The sequence below is a fragment of the Diorhabda sublineata genome, chromosome 10 (genome assembly GCF_026230105.1).
Source record: "Diorhabda sublineata isolate icDioSubl1.1 chromosome 10, icDioSubl1.1, whole genome shotgun sequence".
Lineage (NCBI taxonomy): Eukaryota > Metazoa > Arthropoda > Insecta > Coleoptera > Chrysomelidae > Diorhabda > Diorhabda sublineata.
Window position 1 is genome coordinate 5597522 of NC_079483.1, and position 22566 is coordinate 5620087.

The 22566-nt window shown below is 32.0% G+C and overlaps 1 protein-coding gene across 1 annotated transcript; it reads left to right on the forward strand.

Annotated features, from left to right (window-relative positions):
- Positions 1-250: 250 nt before the first annotated feature.
- Positions 251-22351, forward strand: LOC130449457 (popeye domain-containing protein 3-like). The gene is made up of 7 exons (XM_056787277.1): positions 251-477; positions 4311-4451; positions 4546-4727; positions 10942-11073; positions 15701-15805; positions 19322-19586; positions 22094-22351. The coding sequence occupies exons 1-7, from the start codon at positions 351-353 to the stop codon at positions 22300-22302; spliced, it is 1161 nt and encodes a 386-aa protein (XP_056643255.1). The 5' UTR covers positions 251-350; the 3' UTR covers positions 22303-22351.
- The last annotated feature ends 215 nt before the right edge of the window (positions 22352-22566 follow it).

Below are 22566 nucleotides of genomic sequence, written 5' to 3' on the forward strand. Positions count from 1 at the left end.
CAACTGTAAGATTTCTATATTTATTCTGATAGATAATAATAATATAGTATAATACTTGCCGTATGTGAATTCATATTTTTCATTAAAGGAAAATTGATTATCTGCAACCCGTAGTGCCATCTATTGATACATAAGCTGAAGTTGTTTCTTAATAATCCCTATATTTCTATCGCTGTCACTTTCTTTAATGGCTCTCTTTATTTTTTGAAGGTGACATCTACAATCGCCACTTGCAATCCAAATTTAAATCAATATTAGGTTCTCTTTTCCAGTATATGATGTATATTGCGTCTTTAAATGGAATGACTGATTGAATTAGAAGAATATTCAACATAAAATAACTTTGGCAAATGCCTTCGAATGCCGAAAGTGGTCTACAGCCCAATGAGGAGAGACCTCATACTTTATACGTTGCTCCTGGTATAAATACGTCATGGCCTTTAGGAGATAGAAATATATCTTATACAATTCCCTCTGGTAAGTGTTATTTAAGATTTATTCGTCATTTTACTTATAAGGGATGAATGAATTTGTTACTGAAGAAGTGTATTATAATAATTGACAAAACGTCGCTGCTTACATTATTGAACCTTATAATAATATATATAATAATTAATATTTTTTTTAATGCAAAAATAATGTCACTAGACTCTATTAAATTGTCCTGCGCTCATATACAACACGTGTTCGTGAAATGATTTTCTTTCCGAAAGACCAAATGAGTTATTAAGATGTAGCGTGACATTTGCTTGTTGCTTTTCCTCTATTTCTTCCGCTCTGTTTGGCTCATTAAACTTGCATCACGCTTGCGCATAAAATCGTAACAACGCCAATTTACATAAAGCGCTACTAAACACAAAATGAATAGAATGAATTCAATTATTCTTAGATCTATATCTAATAGTTGTTATAATTCATAAAAATTATGTCGTGGTTCGTAAAATAACCGATTTTGTTGTTGTTGTATGGTTAATACCTGTTTTATACTAAATTTTCCCACCAATAAACCTTCTCCCGCGAAAATTAATTCACGCCAAGGAGTTTTTTTCTGCTGGAGAGAAACTATTGTCGTGTGCAAAAAGACGTATTTTACCACTGATATCTAGATAGGCGATGTCGTTTGTAAACAAAATAGGGCCTAGTACTGAGCCTCGGGGTACTCCACATTCTAAGATAGATGCATTAAATATGCCCATGTTTAGCAGAAACCTTGATACAAATTAAAAAAAGGTAAATATGTACATTGATATTTTATAGAAAGCGTATCCTCATTCTTGAAAATATAATTTATGGACATCAACACGATTATTTGTACTTTATTTTTCATGATATAAAAAATGATTTATTTGGTCAAAAACATAAATCTTTCGTTAATTGAATATATTTATATCTGAAATCAAACGTACAATGACAACAAACTGATAAACTAAATTAAATAATATTTCTGACGAACTGAATATAAATTTTCATTCGTGCGTAAACACGTTGTGAAAAAATAAGTTGAATGTATTACAACAAAACAAAAAAGATGACTAAATTAGCAGCAATCTGAACAGACAAAATTTATTTTATCATTCTTGGTGAGTCCAACGCATTATTCGTGAAAGTACATACCTCCGAGCAAGCTTTGCAGTGCCATGATTCTTTGTGCCTAATTTTTTCTCCCAAATCTTCGTTCTTTGGAGCAATTTTTTCTATTTTGGTGACTTTTACTGGCGTTTTTACAATCTTTCGGTAGAAAAAACTGCTTTCTTTGCAATAAGGACTTCACTGTTTATAGTTTTTTTCTCATTGGTTTTGGATTATCCTTATAGGGTGTCTCCAACATTTGGGTAAGTGAAACTAACGTTCAGGCAGCTTTCATCTTTATCACTACTTGTCTTCCTGTTATTGTTTTCTATTCCGAGTTAAACTTCTGAGTATTTATCTTCATTTGCTTTATTTAGAATGTTTTCCGCGTCAATATCTGGATTTCTTACCATTTTTTCTTTGATGCTCGTCTTCTTAGCCTTTTCATTCGATGTGCTCTTTTTGATTTGTGTTTTGTTTTTTGCTACTGTGTCGTTTCGATTTAAATTTATGGCAACCAGAAATCTGCGATATGTCGATATGTTTTTCTTCAGTCCAGGTTGAGGTCCAAACTCTCGATTTTCTTCTACGCTGTTATTTTTTTTCGATATTATTATCATCTTTAAGATTTCTTTCTGTTAAAACACTAGGCGCAAAAGCTACTTCTGCAATAACATTTGGATTATACGTTGAAGAGAAACCTCATATGATATTTTGTAGGGTTACTGCAATATCTCAAACGATAGATAATAGTTCCCCAAACTTTTATGTGGTGAACTATTCTCGGTCTTTGTGGCGAGTTCAATACAAAAGAATCTGTTCGTCCCAATGATGCTCGAATGATTTAAATACAGCCTTGTCCGTTGGCTGCAGCTAAAAGACATTTTCCTGGAAGCTTAAATTGTTGAATATGTACCATGGTTTATCATTCAAAAAGCGTTTTATCTTATTTCATATTATTCACGATCAAAAACCAACAATAATATATAAATAAAAATGAAACTACTCCATCTGAAGACGATGAAGAAATTATCGTCAGGTGAGGATGGTCCTGACTTTAAAAAATTATCCATCGTTGTTTGTCTTGCTTTCTTGTCTATTTCGTATTCCAGTTATTAGTTATAAGGGTAATTTCTTCCTTATTCAAAATAGGAAACAGCATTCGACAATTTCCTGTTGTTACATGCTTAGATACAACAGGCTCTGTCTCTTCTGGATTGCAACTGGATAAGTTCCTCATATCCAAATCAGTTTTAAGTATATCAAACACGTAAAGTTCGTTCAAACCTTCAAATCCGAGATCATGTACTAGATCCAACATATTTTGCCCAATTTCAAGAAGGAAATCAACTCGTGCATCAATTTCTCTGGTCATATTTTCTCCAAACATTGTTGTTAACTGTTATTTCCTTGATGTTATAGGTTTTATTGAAATCTTTTTATTGAGGATTTGCCTTATAAGTTGTCGGAAAGTTCGGCGTTGGTAATACGCCTTAAAAGTGTCTTGTTGCTCAAGTTTTTGTTTCGCAAATATTTATCCCATCTGTACAAAAATGATTTTTGAATCAATCTTCGAAAGTAGTTTTAGCCATCTAAGCTTTTTTATTGGTTGTAGGTTAATCATCCGCGGCATTTGCACCAAGTAGTAAAGATTTCAAAGTTTACGTGCGATCAAGTATTCGCTTCGAATCAAGCTCTCTTTTCTCTACGTTGATCACTTGTTTAGGTTTATCAAACTCTTTCTTCAACATCTTCAAACCATTCTCGACTTGCTTGGAATGTGACATCTACAGCGGATTCATCGGCATCCCCATTCTTCAACTTTTCCAAAATACTCAAAGTTTTTCCCTGAAAAGTCATTTGAGTCAATGGAATTCTAAGTATGTTATTGTCTTTAATCTATGTAATTAATGTTTTTCCACTATTTCCATAATCCAATTGCTTTGGCGTGTTAATCTTGAGACATTTAGAGATGCTGCAGATTGCAAATATGTTATTATCACTTTTTTTGATGGTAGACTTTTGCATGTCCCATTGCCTTACGAATTTTAACAAAAGAGCGGCCCTAAAGTGAGGTACTAGTGTATTTGGAGCTTGTATCATGGCCCCCTACGTATTCGATGTGATTTCAACGCATTAACCACTTCTTCGGGTACAGAAAAATATTTAACTCGCAATTTATTTTTGATCTGCAGAAATACGAAAAAATCATCCGGTGTAAAACAAGGATTATACGGTGGATGACCCATAAATTCGATGTTTTGACTGTTATAAAACGTTTTAGTTTGGCGCAGGTCCAGTTATTTCGAAAAAAGAGGCCACCATTTGGTTTGATGAGCTTCGTGCGCGAAAAAATTTTGTTGGATTTGTTTCGTCTAAAAAAACACACACAGTTCACATTTATGTAGGGTTCTATTTTAGGTCGTGTTCTCTAGGGTATTTTGGGATAAAACAGTTCGGCGGATTAGAGAAAAAGTTTATAACACACGCAAAAATAAACGTTAACAATCTACACGAGTTTTGGATTCAAGCGATCCGTCGTCTTTACGTCTTTAAAAAGAAATACTTCTTTGGAAACCGTACGTCTTTCGGAATCACAGAATAAAAATGTTAAACTTTATGATTTAAATGTCTTATTTGACATATTCATATCAGTGTTGCCATATCTCAAACCTTAAGTAGCAGCCTTCATATTTAACAGTTACTATTGTGACAGTCAACTTCTTTTGATATTGTTTCAGGTACCTGGTGGCCATGGTGTGATTACTGGAAAGATCCACAGCATCTTTTATATCAGTTAGCAAATTTTTGTTTCGTTGTAGCTTATTCCTCGACTTGTTCTAAAAGAGGAGTTTTGTTTATGCATTCTTGTTTGATTTTAGGTAAATTTTGTTCTTAATGATCAAACATCTCATGTAAGGATCTTGTTAATTCGTTTCTGTATTTTATCAGTTTTTTTTTTTTTTGATTTTGTAGGTTTGTTATTATTTTCAACATGGGCTTGGAATATAATTTGTGCTCCGGATGTGTTTACTTGGAATTTTGCTTTCATGTTGATGAATATGGCGCAAGTTTTTCATATTCTTTATCAAATAAGACCGGTTAAATTCGATCCAGAGCTAGAGGAAGTGTATCATACACTTTTTGAACCATTTAAGGTGAGAATAATTGATTATAATAAAAAGTAGTAGAATCTTGTCCAAAATTTTTTGTTTGTTTCATTATGATAAACGCCGGAAGACTACGATGATTATAAGAGGGTAAGAAACGACACCACTACTCTAGTAAGACAAAAAAAGAAAAGGAAAATTGAAAATGACTTTTATTGCCTCCAAAAACATATGTGGAGATTAGTTAGAGCTCAGAGGAAAGAAACAAGTGAAAATATTAGCTCAAACCACAAAGAGAATATGTTAGCTCAAACCACCCAGTGAATATATTAGCTCAAATCACATAACAAAGGAAATTTGGGTCCAATATCTTAAAGAATTGTATAAAAAAGAAGAAACAGAAAGCATACCGGACACTCCAGAAATCACAACTAACGAAGTAGCTGAAATAGAAGTAATAACACTTAAGAACAGAAAGAGTCCAGGTCCAGGCGGCATTCCAAATGAACTCAAGCAGCAGCTAACAGCTATAACTCGCAAAATCCTATTATATCAAAAAGTTCCGGATGAATTGCGCCTAAGTAGTACAATTTTACTGTTAGAAAAAGGAAATAACCGCAAAGTACCGAGGCATAAACCTTCTAAATACCACCTTGAAGCTTTCAACAACAATAATGACAAACAAAATACAAGAATTCACCACATTGAGAGATGTACAGCAAGGATTCAGATCAGGAAGATCTTGTGCAGATGCGATATTTGTCCTGCGACAATATAAGTATAACAAACCGGCGTTCATGTGTTTAATAGACCTGTAAAATGCGTTTGACCGAATACACCTCCTATACAACAGGCAAATATTTACCAGAGTATCAAAATACGGACCAAAATCGAAAGTATAACTACTAAAGAAATTCATGTGAACAATGGTATTCGATAAGGAGATTTTCTTAGCCCCGTATTGTTCAAAACCGTTATGGATGAAGTTATAAAAAGCACTCGTAGCCTAAAAGACTTCAAAACCTTATGCTATGCCAATGATGCTGCTCTGAATTCAGAAAACGAAGATGATCCACAGAGATAACTATTCAAATTTAACACAGCGGCAAAAATGAAATGCATGACTAATTCAAAGACACCGATCAGATGCAAACTGGTTGTAGGTGATGAAATTATACAACAAGAGATGAAATTTAAATATCTAGGTATAGAAATATCAGGATACGGTGATATCGAAGAAATCAAGCGGCAAAAGGAGCTTACCTGAACGATACAATCTTCCGAAACAAATACGTCGGAATCAAGACCAAATCCCAAATCCCGAGCCAGACCAGACACATCGAACACAAAGATAATATTAGAAACCACCGCAGGATGGCTGGAAAAACACTTTCTGACAGAAAGAGAAACGAGGACATGTAAGATTATTAACGTGAACGATTGGGTACTGGGAAGAATTAATGACGACAGAATGGCTAAAGACAAATCGCCCTTAGGGCGCCGAAGCGTTGGAAGACCCCGCGAGAGATGGAGCGACAACCTCTCTGATAATTAAACGGCAGAGGATACGAGGAAAAAGAACCATTTTGCTCACATTAAAGAAAAAAGAAGAAGACATCTATTAATAGTACATTTTCGGTCAATTATTTCTTCTGGAGAGAAACTTCGTAAAAAGCATCAGGGATTTATACTATGAATATTCACTGCGACTCCGTGGGTGGGCGAGCAGAGAGAACCTCCCACGCATGGAGAAAAAAAAGGTTTTTCCAATCATTTCCTCTCTTTTGAAAATCTGTCATATCACATTTTATCTAGTATTTTGAAAGAAAAACAAAGTCAGCTGACTATAACACGGTGGATTATACGTCAGCTGGCTGATAACAATCTTCTTATAAATTTTTATCCGGCATTATGCTTGATTTTAGAGTCTTTATAACAAATATGGAGTTTAATAATGAATTATTTATTGTAGCATATTCTTTTAATTGATAAACTTTTATTTCAATTAATCGATTAAATATAACGATTGAAATCGATAATTTTCACTCTCTCTTTGGCTTGAGTCGCTTTCATCTCTCTCTGAGTCGGTGTCTGAGTTATATGCGACCATGTCTTCATCATTATCATCTGTGAAAAGAAAATATTAGTCCGCGTGTATAGTAAAACATTATCATTTGAAAAAATAAAAATATAAAAAAAAATTGATACATTTTTCAGGCTGAATCGATGTGGGTAACTGAGTCCCATAAAATCAATAAAATTCGAATCGGTTGTCTATTTCTTCCAAACCATAATCTGCATGTTCTTCAATTGTTGGAACTTTAAGGTTAGCGCGATACCAAATGTAATAACACGTCCTTAAATATTGCTTGTTCAGTTCTGACTCGAGAACCGTCAAAACCTTTTTTAGGCAACTTAAATTCATCATTACTGTTCAAAAATTTGTGAGTTTTTTGAAACAATGCACCCTAGCGTCGTTAATTTTTCTTTAACCGATTACGGTCATACATCTGATAAGTAAATTCTTGAATTTTGCGAAATAAACCTTCCCTGCTCATCGATGGCTCTGACATTTGTATAAAACACTCCGTAAAAGATTCAGATTTTGACATAATCGAAAATGGACGCTTCTTGCCTTTTCTAAAAAATGCAGGGTTTATAAATGCATGGAATGCTGGAAGTGCTGCGCTCAAATTCGATCCCAAAGTCTCATAAAGTTTAATGATATGAATCAGTTGCTGTTGCGTTACACCTTTCAAGGTGACATTAATTTTCATTTATTTCACCAGGTAAATTTTTGGATGAGATGAAATCATTGAGAATATAATTTTTTTTTTTCATGTTCCAGCAGCCAGCTGACGTATAATCCACCGTGTTATGACCAGCTGACTTTTTTTTTTCAAAATACTATAATCTGGCCAGTCGGTAGTGGGAGCAATAAAAACGCGTGATCGGCTCATGGGATGCTAATGGTACCTTTTATAACGATTCCTATTGGCTGAAGCAATGTCTGAGAAAGTCAAGTTCACACAGCTGCACGTTACATTAATACATTATTATTATCTTCTAAAAATTTTATATTAATAATTATTTTAAGCTTTTGTTTTATTATGTTATTTATTTACTTTGATAAAAATTAAAAATTAAACTACATTTCTAACATGCGCTTTTACAGTAAGAATTATGTGACTGTATAATAGCACATGTTAAACATGTACTTTAATTTTTATTATTCTTTAATATGTGGTATTATAGTTATGTTATACATTGACTATCCTCTATTTTAAAATAAATTTTATTGTTAAAAGTGGCTGTGATATTCATGGAACTAAATTTAAACTGTCTATTTACGTTATTCAATCTGAAGAACAATCATTTCTAAACGCGTCATTGCTTTAATACTTTTAGAATTTTGACAAAATGCATCTGAGGATACAAAGCATAATAAATATTTATTATTTATAAAAACTGGAGCGATTTTCCTCATTGCAACCAAGTTATTGTTTTTATTGTAGTTGCAATCTTTTGGTTAGTGTGGGTAAAAAAATATTCCAAGACTATAATGTTTACATATTAGATAAAAGTGGCACTGTTTTTAAATTCCACCAATAAAACGCTAAGACGACAAGAGTCACAAAGACAATGGAATGTGATCATCCGGTGGTCAACAATTACGGTTAGGTCATTTCCATCCCTAAAAATACCGATAAGTTCCTTCACATCACGATCTTGCACGAATAAAAGTATTATTTATATGATATGATATTAAAATAAAGTATTTAAAATTCAAATAAAAATGTTAGTTTGAAAAAAGAATTTAAAATTCAATTCAAATTTGCCACTAAATACCTTTTAGTGTTGTGTATGGTGTGATTTAGGCTTATAATTTCTCTCTCACGCACTATGCACGTGATTACTCTCTGTAATGAGCGGCCAGATTATAGATAAAATATAATATGATAAATTTTCAAATGAGAGGATTTCGTAGCTGTTCATAGTATAAGTCCCTGATGCATTTAACGAAGTCTCGAATGGGGGGGACTTCGGCACTGGCTCCTGGACTATAAGTATCAACAGCTACGTTAAATAATGTTTTTTTTACTCTGAGAGTTGAAAATATGAGCTTTATAAAAAAATTTAAAGTCTTTTTTGGATATAAATGAATTCTCTTTAATTCCGGTAACAAGTTTTTGTCATCGCATAAATTTACAGAATACGTAAACATAAAAAAAGAGAATCAAAATTTTTTTCATTAACAAACAAATTTTGTTAACGATTTTTTGTAGAAAATTGTTTTCATCACTTTCTGTCACAGTGAAAAATAACAATAGTCCTAAAGACTCTAATGGCTAAAATTGGGGTCTCACAAACAACTATTTGAGATGTTTTTTGTATTAAATTAGTTTCTGCACAATTTTGATCCTATAACTTTTGATAGTAGAGCAAAATGAAGGAATTTATTAATAAAAAAATGAGTGAAAATGGTTTTTCCAGTCCTACAGAGTATCAGAACAAATTAATGGAAATATTTTTTGTAGAAAATCAGATTTTCTATAACTTAGTCGTATAACTTTTTGTAGCAGACCAAAATTGAAGTAGTTATGAAGAAAAAAGAAGTAGAAAGGAATTTTTCCACTCTAGAGGATGTAAAAGATGGATCTCACAAAAATTGGTTGAGATATTTCTTGTGGAAAATTAGATTTTCTACACTTTTGGTCCCATAACTTTTGATAGAAGAGGAAAATAAAGCGAGTTCTTATCCCATGTTTCTCATTTTTTCTCGTTTTCCCACTTTTTTATGCCACTTTTGCCTTTTTTGTCAGATATTGGTGTGTACTCCGGTGAAGCTAGGTATCTACATAAGAATAACTTATTAAAACTAAAAGTTTTTTCCATGTAATACATTTCTTATATGTCAGAATTCAGGCCACAAAAGGTTCAAATTATTCGAGCTTTGTTCGAAAGAAGGCATCATCAATTTTGTAACTCGTAAATTCAATAAATATGTAATCATGGAAGCGGATTTAGGAAATGAATTTCTCCACTTTCTACGACTAATATATCAGAATTTAAGTACCCAGTGAATCAGATACTGAATCACAACCTCTTGGTGCTTCAATGCGACAAAGAACGGGATAGAAAAATTGATAACTGCACAATATAAATAGTTATCACAACACATATAAGTTTTACGCTCTATATTTTATTTTATAGTACTACTTTCTTAGGGTATATATGGTCTTTGAGTTCAAATAACCTCTTTTTAACGCACAATCCTACTGTGAATTATTCTATGTACTAATAATTATAAATCCTTTAGAATACATCAGTCAAAAGGTCATGTGACTGACACATAGATGGCGCTGTCATTCTCAAATTCATATGACGTTTATGAAGTACCAACTTTGAAAAAACTATGTGTCAAATGTGTGAAAATCGAGAACAATTTGTTATTGGTTTGATAAATTTATACGTGGTCGTACAGACACCGATGATAGTGAACGTTCTGATCGTCAAATACATGAACATTTGAGCACGAAAAAGCTTTTTTCGAAGTGGGTACCGCGTTTACTCACAGTCGATCAAAAACAACATCGTGTTGATGATTCAGAGCAGTGTTTAGCCATGTTAACACGCAAAAAATCAGATTTTTTGCATCAAAATGTGACAATGGATGAAAAATGGATCCATCACTTCACTCCTGAATCAAAACGATCATCATCTGAGTGGACTGCAGTCGGTGAACCACGTACGAAGCGTCCAAAGGCACAACAGTCAGCTGGGAAGGTTATGGCTTCGGTATTTTCGGATGAGTTATGATACTTCATAGAGTTGTTAAATATTTTAAATGCAAAAATTAAGAAAAAACGTATATATCAAAAAAATTACCACTGTTTCACCGTGACAATGCACCGTTTCACAAGTCGATGGCAACGATTGTTAAATTGAACGAATTACACTTCTAATTGTGTCTTTATCCACCGTATAGTTCTGATCTGGCCCCCAGTGACTACTGATCTCAAAAAATGCTTGCCCGTAAGAAATTCAGCTCAAATGAAGAAGTAATTGCTGAAACTGTAGTTAGAGAAGCGTTGGAATGTGTGTATTGCTCTTGAAGGACATTACATCGATGGATAAAATCAATTTTTGGCAGAAAATGTGCTTCTCTTAGTTAGTCACCCGACTTATTGAATGATAGTTCTATTATAAACTTCTATAAACGTGAAAATAATGTCTTAAGATTTTATATGGTTATTTCCAGCTAAGTCGTCTCCAGTTTAAAAGAATGGTTAGTTCCGACTTTGCTCAGATAATGTCATTACATGCCGGAGAAGCTTATGCCGTTCAAAATTTAACAAGAACCGATCGATTGGGCTTATTGCTATCAGGAAAAGTGAGTTTATTTATGAATTATTATGTAATCACATACTTTACATACTGTGAGAATGATCTGGTTGATTATTTACCTTATTTGTCTACTTTTCTGATGAAGGTGCCTTCGCTTCATGAGTTGATTTTATAGTTATAAGGGGTCAAGATGTAATTGCATTTTTCAGAAAGTATTCATTTTTTTGTTCTTGTCCTTGATATAAAATAATTTCATAAAGTAAATTATTTAATCAAAATTTTTAACTACATTAAGATTCTCATTGGTTTTCAGTTATGACTTCATAGGTTTAATGAAAACATTGAGCAGTTGACTGCTTGATAATCACGAGGTTATCGTTGCCGGCAACGTAGTGTGGGCTATTATAATACAGTTGTTACTTATTAGTTACGTATAAATAAAACATTTTTCTATATATAAAAATAAATTTCATAGACTTTTTGGTATGTTTATGTTTCTAAATGGTCTTGATTTTGAGTCCCTTCTTTTTCAAAATTAGTTTTTTTTTAATAATACATGAAAGATAGATAAAATTGACTTTTCGACTTTTATTTAAGTCTTTATCAAAATAAAAATAAAGTGAATAAACATTTTACAGGTCAAGTTCTTACATTATTACATAACCACGTTAAAAATTTGAAGCTTAATAAACTAAATCACTATAAAACACCAAATTGATCCTTGGGACAAATAATAATTAATCTCGCAGGATCGTTAAAACCACTAACACTTTAAAATCATTTTTGTTGTATATTCGAATTTCTTGGCATCAAAAAAAACTTTACCAGGTCTTTTAGTCACGGTATTTTTACATCCTGGTATAAAATACGATTTATATACCATTATTCAGATTAATCAAAGTTTGATAATACAGAATAACTGTCGTATATACTTTATACCATATGTTCAGTGTTTATTTTATACCTATGACGTCACGCAATAGGGCGACTTTACTGAAATGTTTAAACTACCTACAAAATTTTTGAATTTTCAATATTTTCTTAATAAATATTGGAAGCAATAGGGCGACTTTACTGAAATGCTTAAACTACCCACAAAATTTTAGAAGTTTGAATTTTTTCGCAATAAATATTGGAAACGATAGGGCGACATTACTGAACTGGTTAAACTACCTACAAAATTTTAGAATTTTTAATTTTTTCTCAATAAATATTGGAAACAATAGGGCGACTTAACTGGAATGCATAAACTACCTACAAAATTTTTGAATTTTCAATTTTTTCGCAATAAATATTGAAAACAATAGGGCGACATTACTGAAATGGTTAAACTACCTACAAAATTTTTGAATTTTAAATTTTTTCTCAATAAATATTGGAAACAATAGGGCGACTTAACTGGAATGCATAAACTACCTACAAAATTTTTGAATTTTCAATTTTTTCGCAATAAATATTGAAAACAATAGGGCGACATTACTGAAATGGTTAAACTACCTACAAAATTTTTGAATTTTAAATTTTTTCTCAATAAATATTGGAAACAATAGGGCGACTTAACTGGAATGCATAAACTACCTACAAAATTTTTGAATTTTCAATTTTTTCGCAATAAATATTGAAAACAATAGGGCGACATTACTGAAATGGTTAAACTACCTACAAAATTTTTGAATTTTAAATTTTTTCTCAATAAATATTGGAAACAATAGGGCGACTTAACTGGAATGCATAAACTACCTACAAAATTTTTGAATTTTCAATTTTTTCGCAATAAATATTGAAAACAATAGGGCGACATTACTGAAATGGTTAAACTACCTACAAAATTTTTGAATTTTAAATTTTTTCTCAATAAATATTGGAAACAATAGGGCGACTTAACTGGAATGCATAAACTACCTACAAAATTTTTGAATTTTCAATTTTTTCGCAATAAATATTGAAAACAATAGGGCGACATTACTGAAATGGTTAAACTACCTACAAAATTTTTGAATTTTAAATTTTTTCTCAATAAATATTGGAAACAATAGGGCGACTTAACTGGAATGCATAAACTACCTACAAAATTTTTGAATTTTCAATTTTTTCGCAATAAATATTGAAAACAATAGGGCGACATTACTGAAATGGTTAAACTACCTACAAAATTTTTGAATTTTAAATTTTTTCTCAATAAATATTGGAAACAATAGGGCGACTTAACTGGAATGCATAAACTACCTACAAAATTTTTGAATTTTCAATTTTTTCGCAATAAATATTGAAAACAATAGGGCGACATTACTGAAATGGTTAAACTACCTACAAAATTTTTGAATTTTAAATTTTTTCTCAATAAATATTGGAAACAATAGGGCGACTTAACTGGAATGCATAAACTACCTACAAAATTTTTGAATTTTCAATTTTTTCGCAATAAATATTGAAAACAATAGGGCGACATTACTGAAATGGTTAAACTAGCTACAAAATTTTTCAATTTTAAATTTTTTCTCAATAAATATTGGAAACAATAGGGCGACTTAACTGGAATGCATAAACTACCTACAAAATTTTTGAATTTTCAATTTTTTCTTAATAAATATTGGAAGCAAAAGGGCGACTTTACTGGAATGTTTAAACTACCTACAAAATTTTTGAATTTTCAATTTTTTCTCAATAAATATTGATCGAAGAATTGGAAAAAAATTATAATAGAAGTTTTGTATAAACTATTCAAAACTATTTTTTTCTCAAACCATGCAAGTACGTTATTGGTATAACCAATTACAACTTGACGTATGAAGTAAAAATGTGATTGGTTGAAAGGGTGAGGTATGAAGGGTCACCTACTTTGTAGGTTATGTCACTTTTTATCGTTTAGCGAAGTCGATTTGAGTTAAAGGGAATAGTTGTAACAAAAATCAAAACTTTTCAATATAAAATGCTAAGAGTTTTTTATTGTTATGAATGAAGTTTAGTATTTTTCTAAAATCAAAAATTCAATTAAAAGTTTATCGTTGGAAATATTTTTCATAATCTGTATAGTATATATTTAAAAGAACCAAAATATATGAAAAATGACTTGTCTCAAAAATCTTAGTTTACCAATAATTTTTCCAACCTCAATTTTTCTATCTGCAATGATATTCAGCTCAGCAAGAGTGTTTAATATATAGGGGAAAGTTGCGTAATTCGAGGTTATATTTATGACGTCATTCAATGCCTCAATTGTATTATAGACTCAATTTTTAGCTTTCTACTTCTTGCTGTGTATTATATTTGTAATTGCAGTCTGTTTCAAAATTAGTTTTTTCAATAATTTTTAAAAGATAGATAAAATTTGACGTTTCGATTTTTCTTTATCAAAATATGATATTGACACTGACAATTTGCGAATTTATATTGATCCATAGATCACCTACATCATGAATATAAAAATAAGAATAGAAAAGAAACGAAACATCAAAACATGAAACATTTTTCCTTACCATATATACAAGGACTTTCCTAACAATTATCGAATTATTTTAATAAATATGATATTAGTATACGTCATAAAGGACATAATACATTATCTAAATATTCCACTAAATTAAACTTTGAAACGTCAGGAAACGAAAGTAGTAATAGTAGCTGTCTACATAGGACAGACATCTCAGTATTTAGAAAATAGACTAAGAGGTCATAAAAAAATAAAACTGCATTAACGAACCTTGAAATATCAAAAAAATTCAAGATTCACAAATTCTTGAAACAGAATCTAATACACGAAAAAGAAAATTTTTAGAAATGGTTCACATTCACAAAAAAATCTAAATAATTTGAGTAAAATTTATAGCTATATTCTGTAAATTCTAATAAAACTACAAATAATTTAATATTTGAAATGTAAGGACTAAGGAAAAATGAATTTTTCTTATTAGAACAAAATTGTCAGTGTCAATAGAATCAATAGAATGTTCAGAAGGTGTGATGGACAACGACGACGACGAAGATCTCTGGCTACTACATCCATCCCACACTCTGAATTTTAGGATACTACTTTAATATTGCATCTACTGGGTAGGCAATCTTTCATACAAGATCCCCTCGAAACTACCTACACAAAATGTTGTTGCAAATCGAATTTCTCTTCTTCTATTTTTCCTTTTGATTCTAGGGGGTCGGAAAAACATTTAATACCCAAATACCCTATCTCTTCTATCCAAATTTTTGGTAGTGTTTCCATATTTCTACGATTTTCTGCTATAACTACGATGTCTGCATATACTAAACCTTCTATTGGAATCATCTTGAGGTATTCTATGTTCTTTTGTAGGTCGGTTTCTTCACATTTCTTAGTATTCCATTCATTGTTAATGTGAACAATAATAGGCTTAGACTATCTTCTTCTTTCATCTCTTTTTCCATTATAAAACCTTCCGCTTTTTGTCCATTCGAAGGTACTTCACACTCCACTCTACGCTTCTTGTTATTATTATGTTTTGGTATTTCTAGTTTCTTCAAAATATCTGTCGCACGTGGTTTCTTTGGATTGAGTTAAATGCCTCTCTCGTTAATTGCAGTAGATCGAATTTTAATCAATAAAAAAAAACAAATCCTTTGTATTTTTAATATGCCTGTTAAAGAAAATATTAATTTACTTTTATTTTGAATATGTTTAAAAAGACATTATGATATTTCAGGTTAATGTACTGAACGATCAATTCTTGCATCCAATTCTCCCTTGTGAATTTTTAGATTCACCCGAATTCGAATCCAGCAGGAACACCGTGGACGATAAATTTAAGGTACTTTTCTTTATAAATATATTATAGGAATTATAGGATAGAAGCTCATTCAGTTGCTTTCCTTAGAACAATAAAGATCGTAGTTATTAATGACTGAGAAAGTCAAAAAGGCAACCTTCTACTACAATAGAAAAATATGCTTCACATGTAATAATTTTTCATATGATGTGACTCCAAAAAGTTCAGCTAGATGGTACGCTTCTGTTATGTAGGCCGAACTGATGGGCATATTTACCAATGTCCAGCTTTATTCAAAGATGGTGATTGAAAACTGATACAAGGCACTCAACTTCAACCATAGGTAGGTACGATACAAAAATGCCGATGGAAGAAGAAAGAAGCATGGTTTCAGTCATTTGGACGCAGATAGTCCAAAACCTCCACAAACTGGGCAGTTGATATACTGCAAAAAGAAGACGTCAAGATTCTGGTGATGATCACAAGGCACGGTTACGCAAAATGGTGCTGCAGAGAGAAGGATATGGGATAATTGGTGAGACAAAGACAAAATCTAAAAAATTTTTAACAGCTCAACGAGTTTGTAAGTGAGATTACTCGAATCTAATTTGCCCTTTAGGTAAATAACAATGAAGATTCACAGCAGCGTCAAGTAGTTTATTATTGGGTACGGAATCGAAAAGAACGGCGCTATTTCGAGAAATTCACTTAAGCTTCAGTTTTTTACTTTGTGTGCGCATCCAGGAGGAAAATCCAGTCGATTTATTGACTTGGTCCCCTAGATTTTCCGATCTATTAACCACAGAGCACGTCTTGGACATTACGGAAAGAAATTTTAACTTGTCTAAAGGCTAAAGTGATACTGGTAGACTTACGTGCTACTTGGTATGAGAAATCATGTTATTAGGTTTCTAATGTCTTCAAGAGCAAAGGAGACAGTAAGAACATAACTTAAGTTTTTTATACTGCAGTAAAAATAAGTTAATTTTGCGTTTTCCAGGTCGTAGAATCCATTTATCGAGATTCCGGATATCGGAAATCGTTACTTAATAAATAATTGGTTTGGATTTATTCCGGTTTGGCTTTTTGTACTGGATTTGTGAATTACTTGGAAAGGCAGTATCTTTGGATACCTCAGTCAACTGAGATGACCTAACCTAAGTTGAAGTAAACCTAACCTGATCGAAGCTTAGGTAAACCATAACCTAACCTTAAGTGGATCCGTTCCTCAGTACGTTTAGCAAAATTAATTTCCCAATTCGAATAAAAAGAAAAGTTGATTATAATATAAATAACTGTATTTATTAAAAAGCAATAACAATATTTTATTAATTACGAAAAACCCATTGCAACGGCTATGATGGTAAGGGTATTGTTACTTTTAGGGAGATTCAGAGGTTGGTGTGAAAGTATTAAAATAGAGAGAGAAATAAAGATATCCTTCAATTTTGGAAAGAAAAGGATGGCCATTCGGATTATCTAGATAACCGCTTACATTTTAGTACGGTCAATTATTGGCATATTCAAATATTCCAAATTTTGGACGTGAAATACCGTACTAAAAATTTAAGGGTTTTGCATTTATGATGAGCATTTATTACTCTACGCTCTCTCCAAATATACTATAAGTAAAAACGTAAACAATAGTTATTTTTGACGTTTTCCTTTCTTTAGCCAGCCCCCGATTGCTAAAAAAAGCCCCGTCATCAAGAAAAATTGCAGAAAAATCTGTTTATTGACACTAGAGAAGAATTTGTCCAAGTTTTTCAGCAAATAGAAATAAAATCTTTTTTTGTCGATTTCTCTACCGAATTTGTGTAGAAAAACGTTGAGCTCGCATTTTATCTTTGATCTGCTGAAATAAGAAAAAATAATTGGGCGCCAAACGGAGGATGGCCCATCAGTTCGTTGTTTTGATTGTTCAAAAACGTTTTTGTTTGAACTGATGTATGAAAACTCGCATTAACTTGATGGATAGTGATTCGTCTTCTGCGATTGGTTTCCCTGATGTTTTCGAAAGCTTCTGACAAACAAATGTTTATGTGCTATTCAGAATTCAACGTTCTATGTTGCTCCAGGCAGCCATTTTCTTCCAAAGGCTTTGTGCGCGTGGATATGGCTCGTCTTGAAAGACGAGCTTCGAGTTCGTATACATAGACTCAGTTGCAATATCAGTTCATGCACAGCATCGATATTTTCTTCCACAATAGTCGAGCCACGAGCAAAACACGGTGGCCCGAGATGGTGCTTCATCACCAATAGTCTTCTGTTGGTTTAATCCACGTCGAAAGTCGTAGAAAATCACGAAAATGTTCGTCATTTGATTCAATTTTCCGACCAAGAAGAATGTTTCTTTATGTCAGATTTGACATATTCACATCAGTGTTGTCAAAATGTCAAAAACTTCAGTGGAAACTCTTGTATAACAATTTAAGAGAAATTTATTTGTGAAATAGAAGGAATCAGTATATTATAGGCAATTTGGACCAGATTTTTTGAAGTAAATACTAAACAAAATATTTACAATAAACTATTTAATTGGTAAAATCGAAAGTACTAATCTAGAATATCGATAAATGGATTCTACGAACTCGACAGTGCTAAGCTAACTTGTTTTTATTATGATTCTAAGCCAGGAAGATATAGAAATATTGCCAAAAATTCATTAATGCTGGGTGGTTTCCATCATCATCATCTTCATCCTTCATTTTAGCACGACGTTTTCTGATCCTACCTCGAGTAATCGACAGGGTTGTTTTCCATATCACTCGGTATACTAATGGATGAAAAATAACACTTTTCCCATAAAAAAAAGTATATATTGTTTATATGTGGTGATATCTTAATATATAAAAATTCAGTGCCTGTGTGTATGTTCCGAATGAACTCAAAAACGAGTCAACTGATATTCCTGAAAGTTGGCAAATATATATATATATATATATATATATATATATATATATATATATATATATATACATGTAATTTGGTCCAACTTAAATGATACGATAGTTATTATTTGAATTAATGGTCTCAATAATTAATAATAAACCGAACATCAACGTTGATTGTTGTTATTAATTATAATTTCCATAAGTCTGGAACAGATGGCATCTTAGGCGAATTTCTTTACAGAGGACTGTAAAATTTTGTCATTTTCACCTCATAGATGACGCCACACTTCAATGTGATATATTTTTTAGCATACACACATATATATGTCTTATTTTGCCTTTACCACTTAAGTCGCTTCTTTCAAATTATTCTTTATTTTGTCTTCGTTACGTACATTATTTCGAATATTTTTTATTCGAAATATACAGTTATATAAATACAGCCAAATATATAAACTACAAACTCAGAGAACAGGGAAATTCAATTACTATTTTTATTTTTAGTAAAATGCCACTCAACAAATAAATGTTGTAGAAATGTTATGTTAATTTGTGTTAAATTTTGTCTTTCAAATTCTTTTTAAATGATTCAGCCACAGCAACGCGTGGCCGGATCTGCTAGTTATAAAATAAATATTAAAATCGCTTCCCTAATTTTTTCAAGGTTTCCATAGTAGCGGCTAGCACTTGCAGATATCTGTATTGGCAAAGAAATTCATTGGAATATTTATTTGTTAAAGACAATTATATAGCTACTTTATTAACAACTTTAATAGCTAGAGACGTTGCTACTAAATTGTACGCCATGAATAATAAAATAGTTACAGCCAAAGGATCCCATCTTGATATTCGACTTCCTAGTATAACGTCTTCTTTGGCATCAGGAGGCGAATACAAGTCACCTATTCGTTCCAAAAAAGCAAATGGAGGTAAGGTAAAAAATAAACACCCACTGTAAATATAGGTAACTGCTAAAATATAAACTAGAGGGCGCTGGATTGTATTTTCAAATTTGTAAAATATCAGCTCGTAACGCAGATTTATAAATTCAGGAACGTAGTATCTTATTTGATCTCTAGATGGCGTTAACATCTGTCAGTCAGTCAGTTTAACTCCTAAAGAAATCAGTTGAACAATTCTGGAAGTCATCGGAAAGCTTGAAGAAATCTGGAAGCCAGTAAAAGTTATTTTGAAACCTTACTGAAATCTGAAAGTTAGTTGGAATTATCTGTAAGTCGTCTGGAAACTCCATGAAGTCTGAAAATCAGTTGAACTTATCTGGGAGTCATCTGCAAGTTTCCAGGAGTCTGGAAATCAGTTGAACTTATTTAGAAATCATCGGGAAGCTTGCTGTTGTCTGAAAATCAGTTTAAGTCATTGGAAGTCAGTTGAACTCATAGGGAAATCAGTTGAACAAATATATAAGTCATTTCGAAGCTTAGTGAAGTCTTCAAATCAAATGAAGTTCTTAGAAAGCTTGCTGAAATCTGGAACTTAGATGAAGTCATCTGGAAATCAGTTGAATATTTCTGGAAGCTTCATGAAGATCGAAAATTGATAGAAGTCAATTTAAAGCTTATCGAGGTCTGGAACCTAGTTGAACTCATTTAGAAGACAGTTGAATTCAACTGGAAATTTGTAGAAGTATGGAAATCAGTTATTTGAAAAACAGTTGAACATATTTTGAAGTCATATGGAAACTTGCTGAAGTCTACAACTCAGTTGAACACATCTGGAAATCAGTTGAGCATATTAGGAAGCTTGCTCAAGTCTGAAAATTGACTGAAGTCATTTGAAAGCTTACTGAAGTCTGGAACTCCGTTGTAGCCACATATAAGTTTGCTGAAGTCTGGAAATCACTTGAACTTATCTGGAAGTAATTTGCAAGCTTGCTGGAGTCTAGAAATCTGTTGCAGCATATAGAAGTCAATTGAACTCATAAGAAAATCAGTTGAAGTTAAATCTAGAAGCCATCGGAAAGCTTGATCAAATCATGAAATCAGGAAATTAGTTGAACAAACATGGAAGTCATCTCGAAGTTTAGCGAAATCTTTAAATTAAATAATGTCCTGGAAAGTTTGCTGAAGTCTGGAAATCAGATTAACTTATCTGGAAATCAGTTGAACATATCAAGAAGTTTGCTCAAGTCTGAAAATTGATTGAAGTCATTTGGAAGCTTACTGAGATCTGGAACTCAGTTGTAGCCACCTGAAAGTTTGCTGAAGTCTGGAAATCACTTGAACTTATTTGCAAGCTTGCTGGGGTTTCGAAATCAATTGACCTTATCTATAAGTCATCTGTAAGCTTGCTGGAGTCTGGAAATCAGTTGCAACATATGGAAGTCAGTTGCACTAAAAGGGAAATCATTTGAAGAAATCTGGAAACCATCGGAAAGCTTAATGAAATATCGAAATCAATTAAAATCATTTGGAAATCAGTTGCACTTATCTAGTAGTCACCTGGAAGCTGGCTGGAGTATGAAAATCAGTTAAAGTAATGTGGAAAATAGGAAAATCAGTTGAATAAGCATGGAAGTCATCTCGAAGTTTAGCGAAGTCTTTAAATCAAATGAAATCCTCGGAAAGTTTGCTGATGTCTGGAAATTAGATGAACTCATCTGGAAATCAGTTGAATATATCTGGAAGCTTTATGCAGTTGGAAAATTAATTGAAGTCAATTTGAAGCTAATTGAGGTCTGGAGCTCATTTGGAATTCAGTTGAACTCATAGGAAAATCTGTTGAACAAATATAGAAGTGATTTCGAAATCTTTAAATCAAATGATGTCGTCGGAAAGCTTGCTGAAGTCTGGAACTCAGATGAACTAATCTGGTAATCAGTTGAATTAATTTGGAATTCATCTGGAAGTTTGTGTTAATCAGCTGTAGTCATCTAAAAGCTTACTAAATTTTGGAAATTAGTATAAGTCATCGAGAAATCAGTTGAATACATCTAAAAGTCATCTAGAAGCTTATTGATGTCTGGAACTCACTTGAACCTATCTGGAAGTCAGTTGAACTTATTTGGAAGTCGTATGGATGCTTGCTGAAGCATCAGAATCAATTGAAGTCATCTGAAACTTAGTTCAACTCATATGGGAGTGAATCCGGAAGCTTGCTAAATGCTTAAAATCAGTTGAAATCATCTGGAAGTTGGTTAAATTCATCTGGTAGCTAGTTGAAGCCATTTTAAATCAATTGGAAGGCGTGTTCAAATCTAAGGGAGTCATATTTGTATAGTCCACAAGAAGTTAATTAGTCATAAAAGTTTTTCAAAAAATCGATTTACTCTTCTAGTTAATTTGGCGACCTAGCTGATCATTTCGTAGAAACTCTTGTCCAAAAAAAAAACATCTGTGCTAAAAAATAGTTGCCTAAAATTTTAATTGTTGGATAATTTTGTTAAAAATTGATTTCACCATGTATGTTGTTGTTTTAGGAATCGGATACAGTCCGGAATTATTTTGTAGCGAAGTTCCGAAACATAAATATCGTGAAAATACAAATACGTCACAAAATTGTTATTTAAGTGAAATGGAACCGTTAACCGAATGTCCTTCTGTCGACGATTTAACATCAAACGATGTAGAAAGTTGGTTAGAGACTAGTTCCAAGTACCACAGCTGTGAAATTGTTGACATGGATTGAACTCAAATTCTTACCAATCAATTTAATTAAAAAAATTTATGATAAATTACTACCATTACTTTTACTACCCTTAATCCTTAAATAAAAAAATGAAAACGTTTGTCTCTATTGATTGAAAAGGTACCAAATACAAAATTATTTCTTAAATACAAGGTTTCTCGGGAATGTTGTTGCTTTAAATTAATTTGAAGGTAATAGAAATTGATTATCAATAAAAAAGTGGATGGAAAAAACAAAGAAGAAAAACAGGATAATTATTGTATT

What these genes read in the sequence shown, in the direction of transcription:
- LOC130449457 (XM_056787277.1), top strand. Translation starts at nt 351, where the DNA reads ATGCCTTCGAATGCCGAAAGTGGTCTACAGCCCAATGAGGAGAGACCT. An exon ending in GCATTCTTGTTTGATTTTAG is followed by an intron (nt 4,452 to 4,545) that starts GTAAATTTTGTT and finishes TTGATTTTGTAG; the next exon opens with GTTTGTTATTATTTTCAACA. An exon ending in CACTTTTTGAACCATTTAAG is followed by an intron (nt 4,728 to 10,941) that starts GTGAGAATAATT and finishes GGTTATTTCCAG; the next exon opens with CTAAGTCGTCTCCAGTTTAA.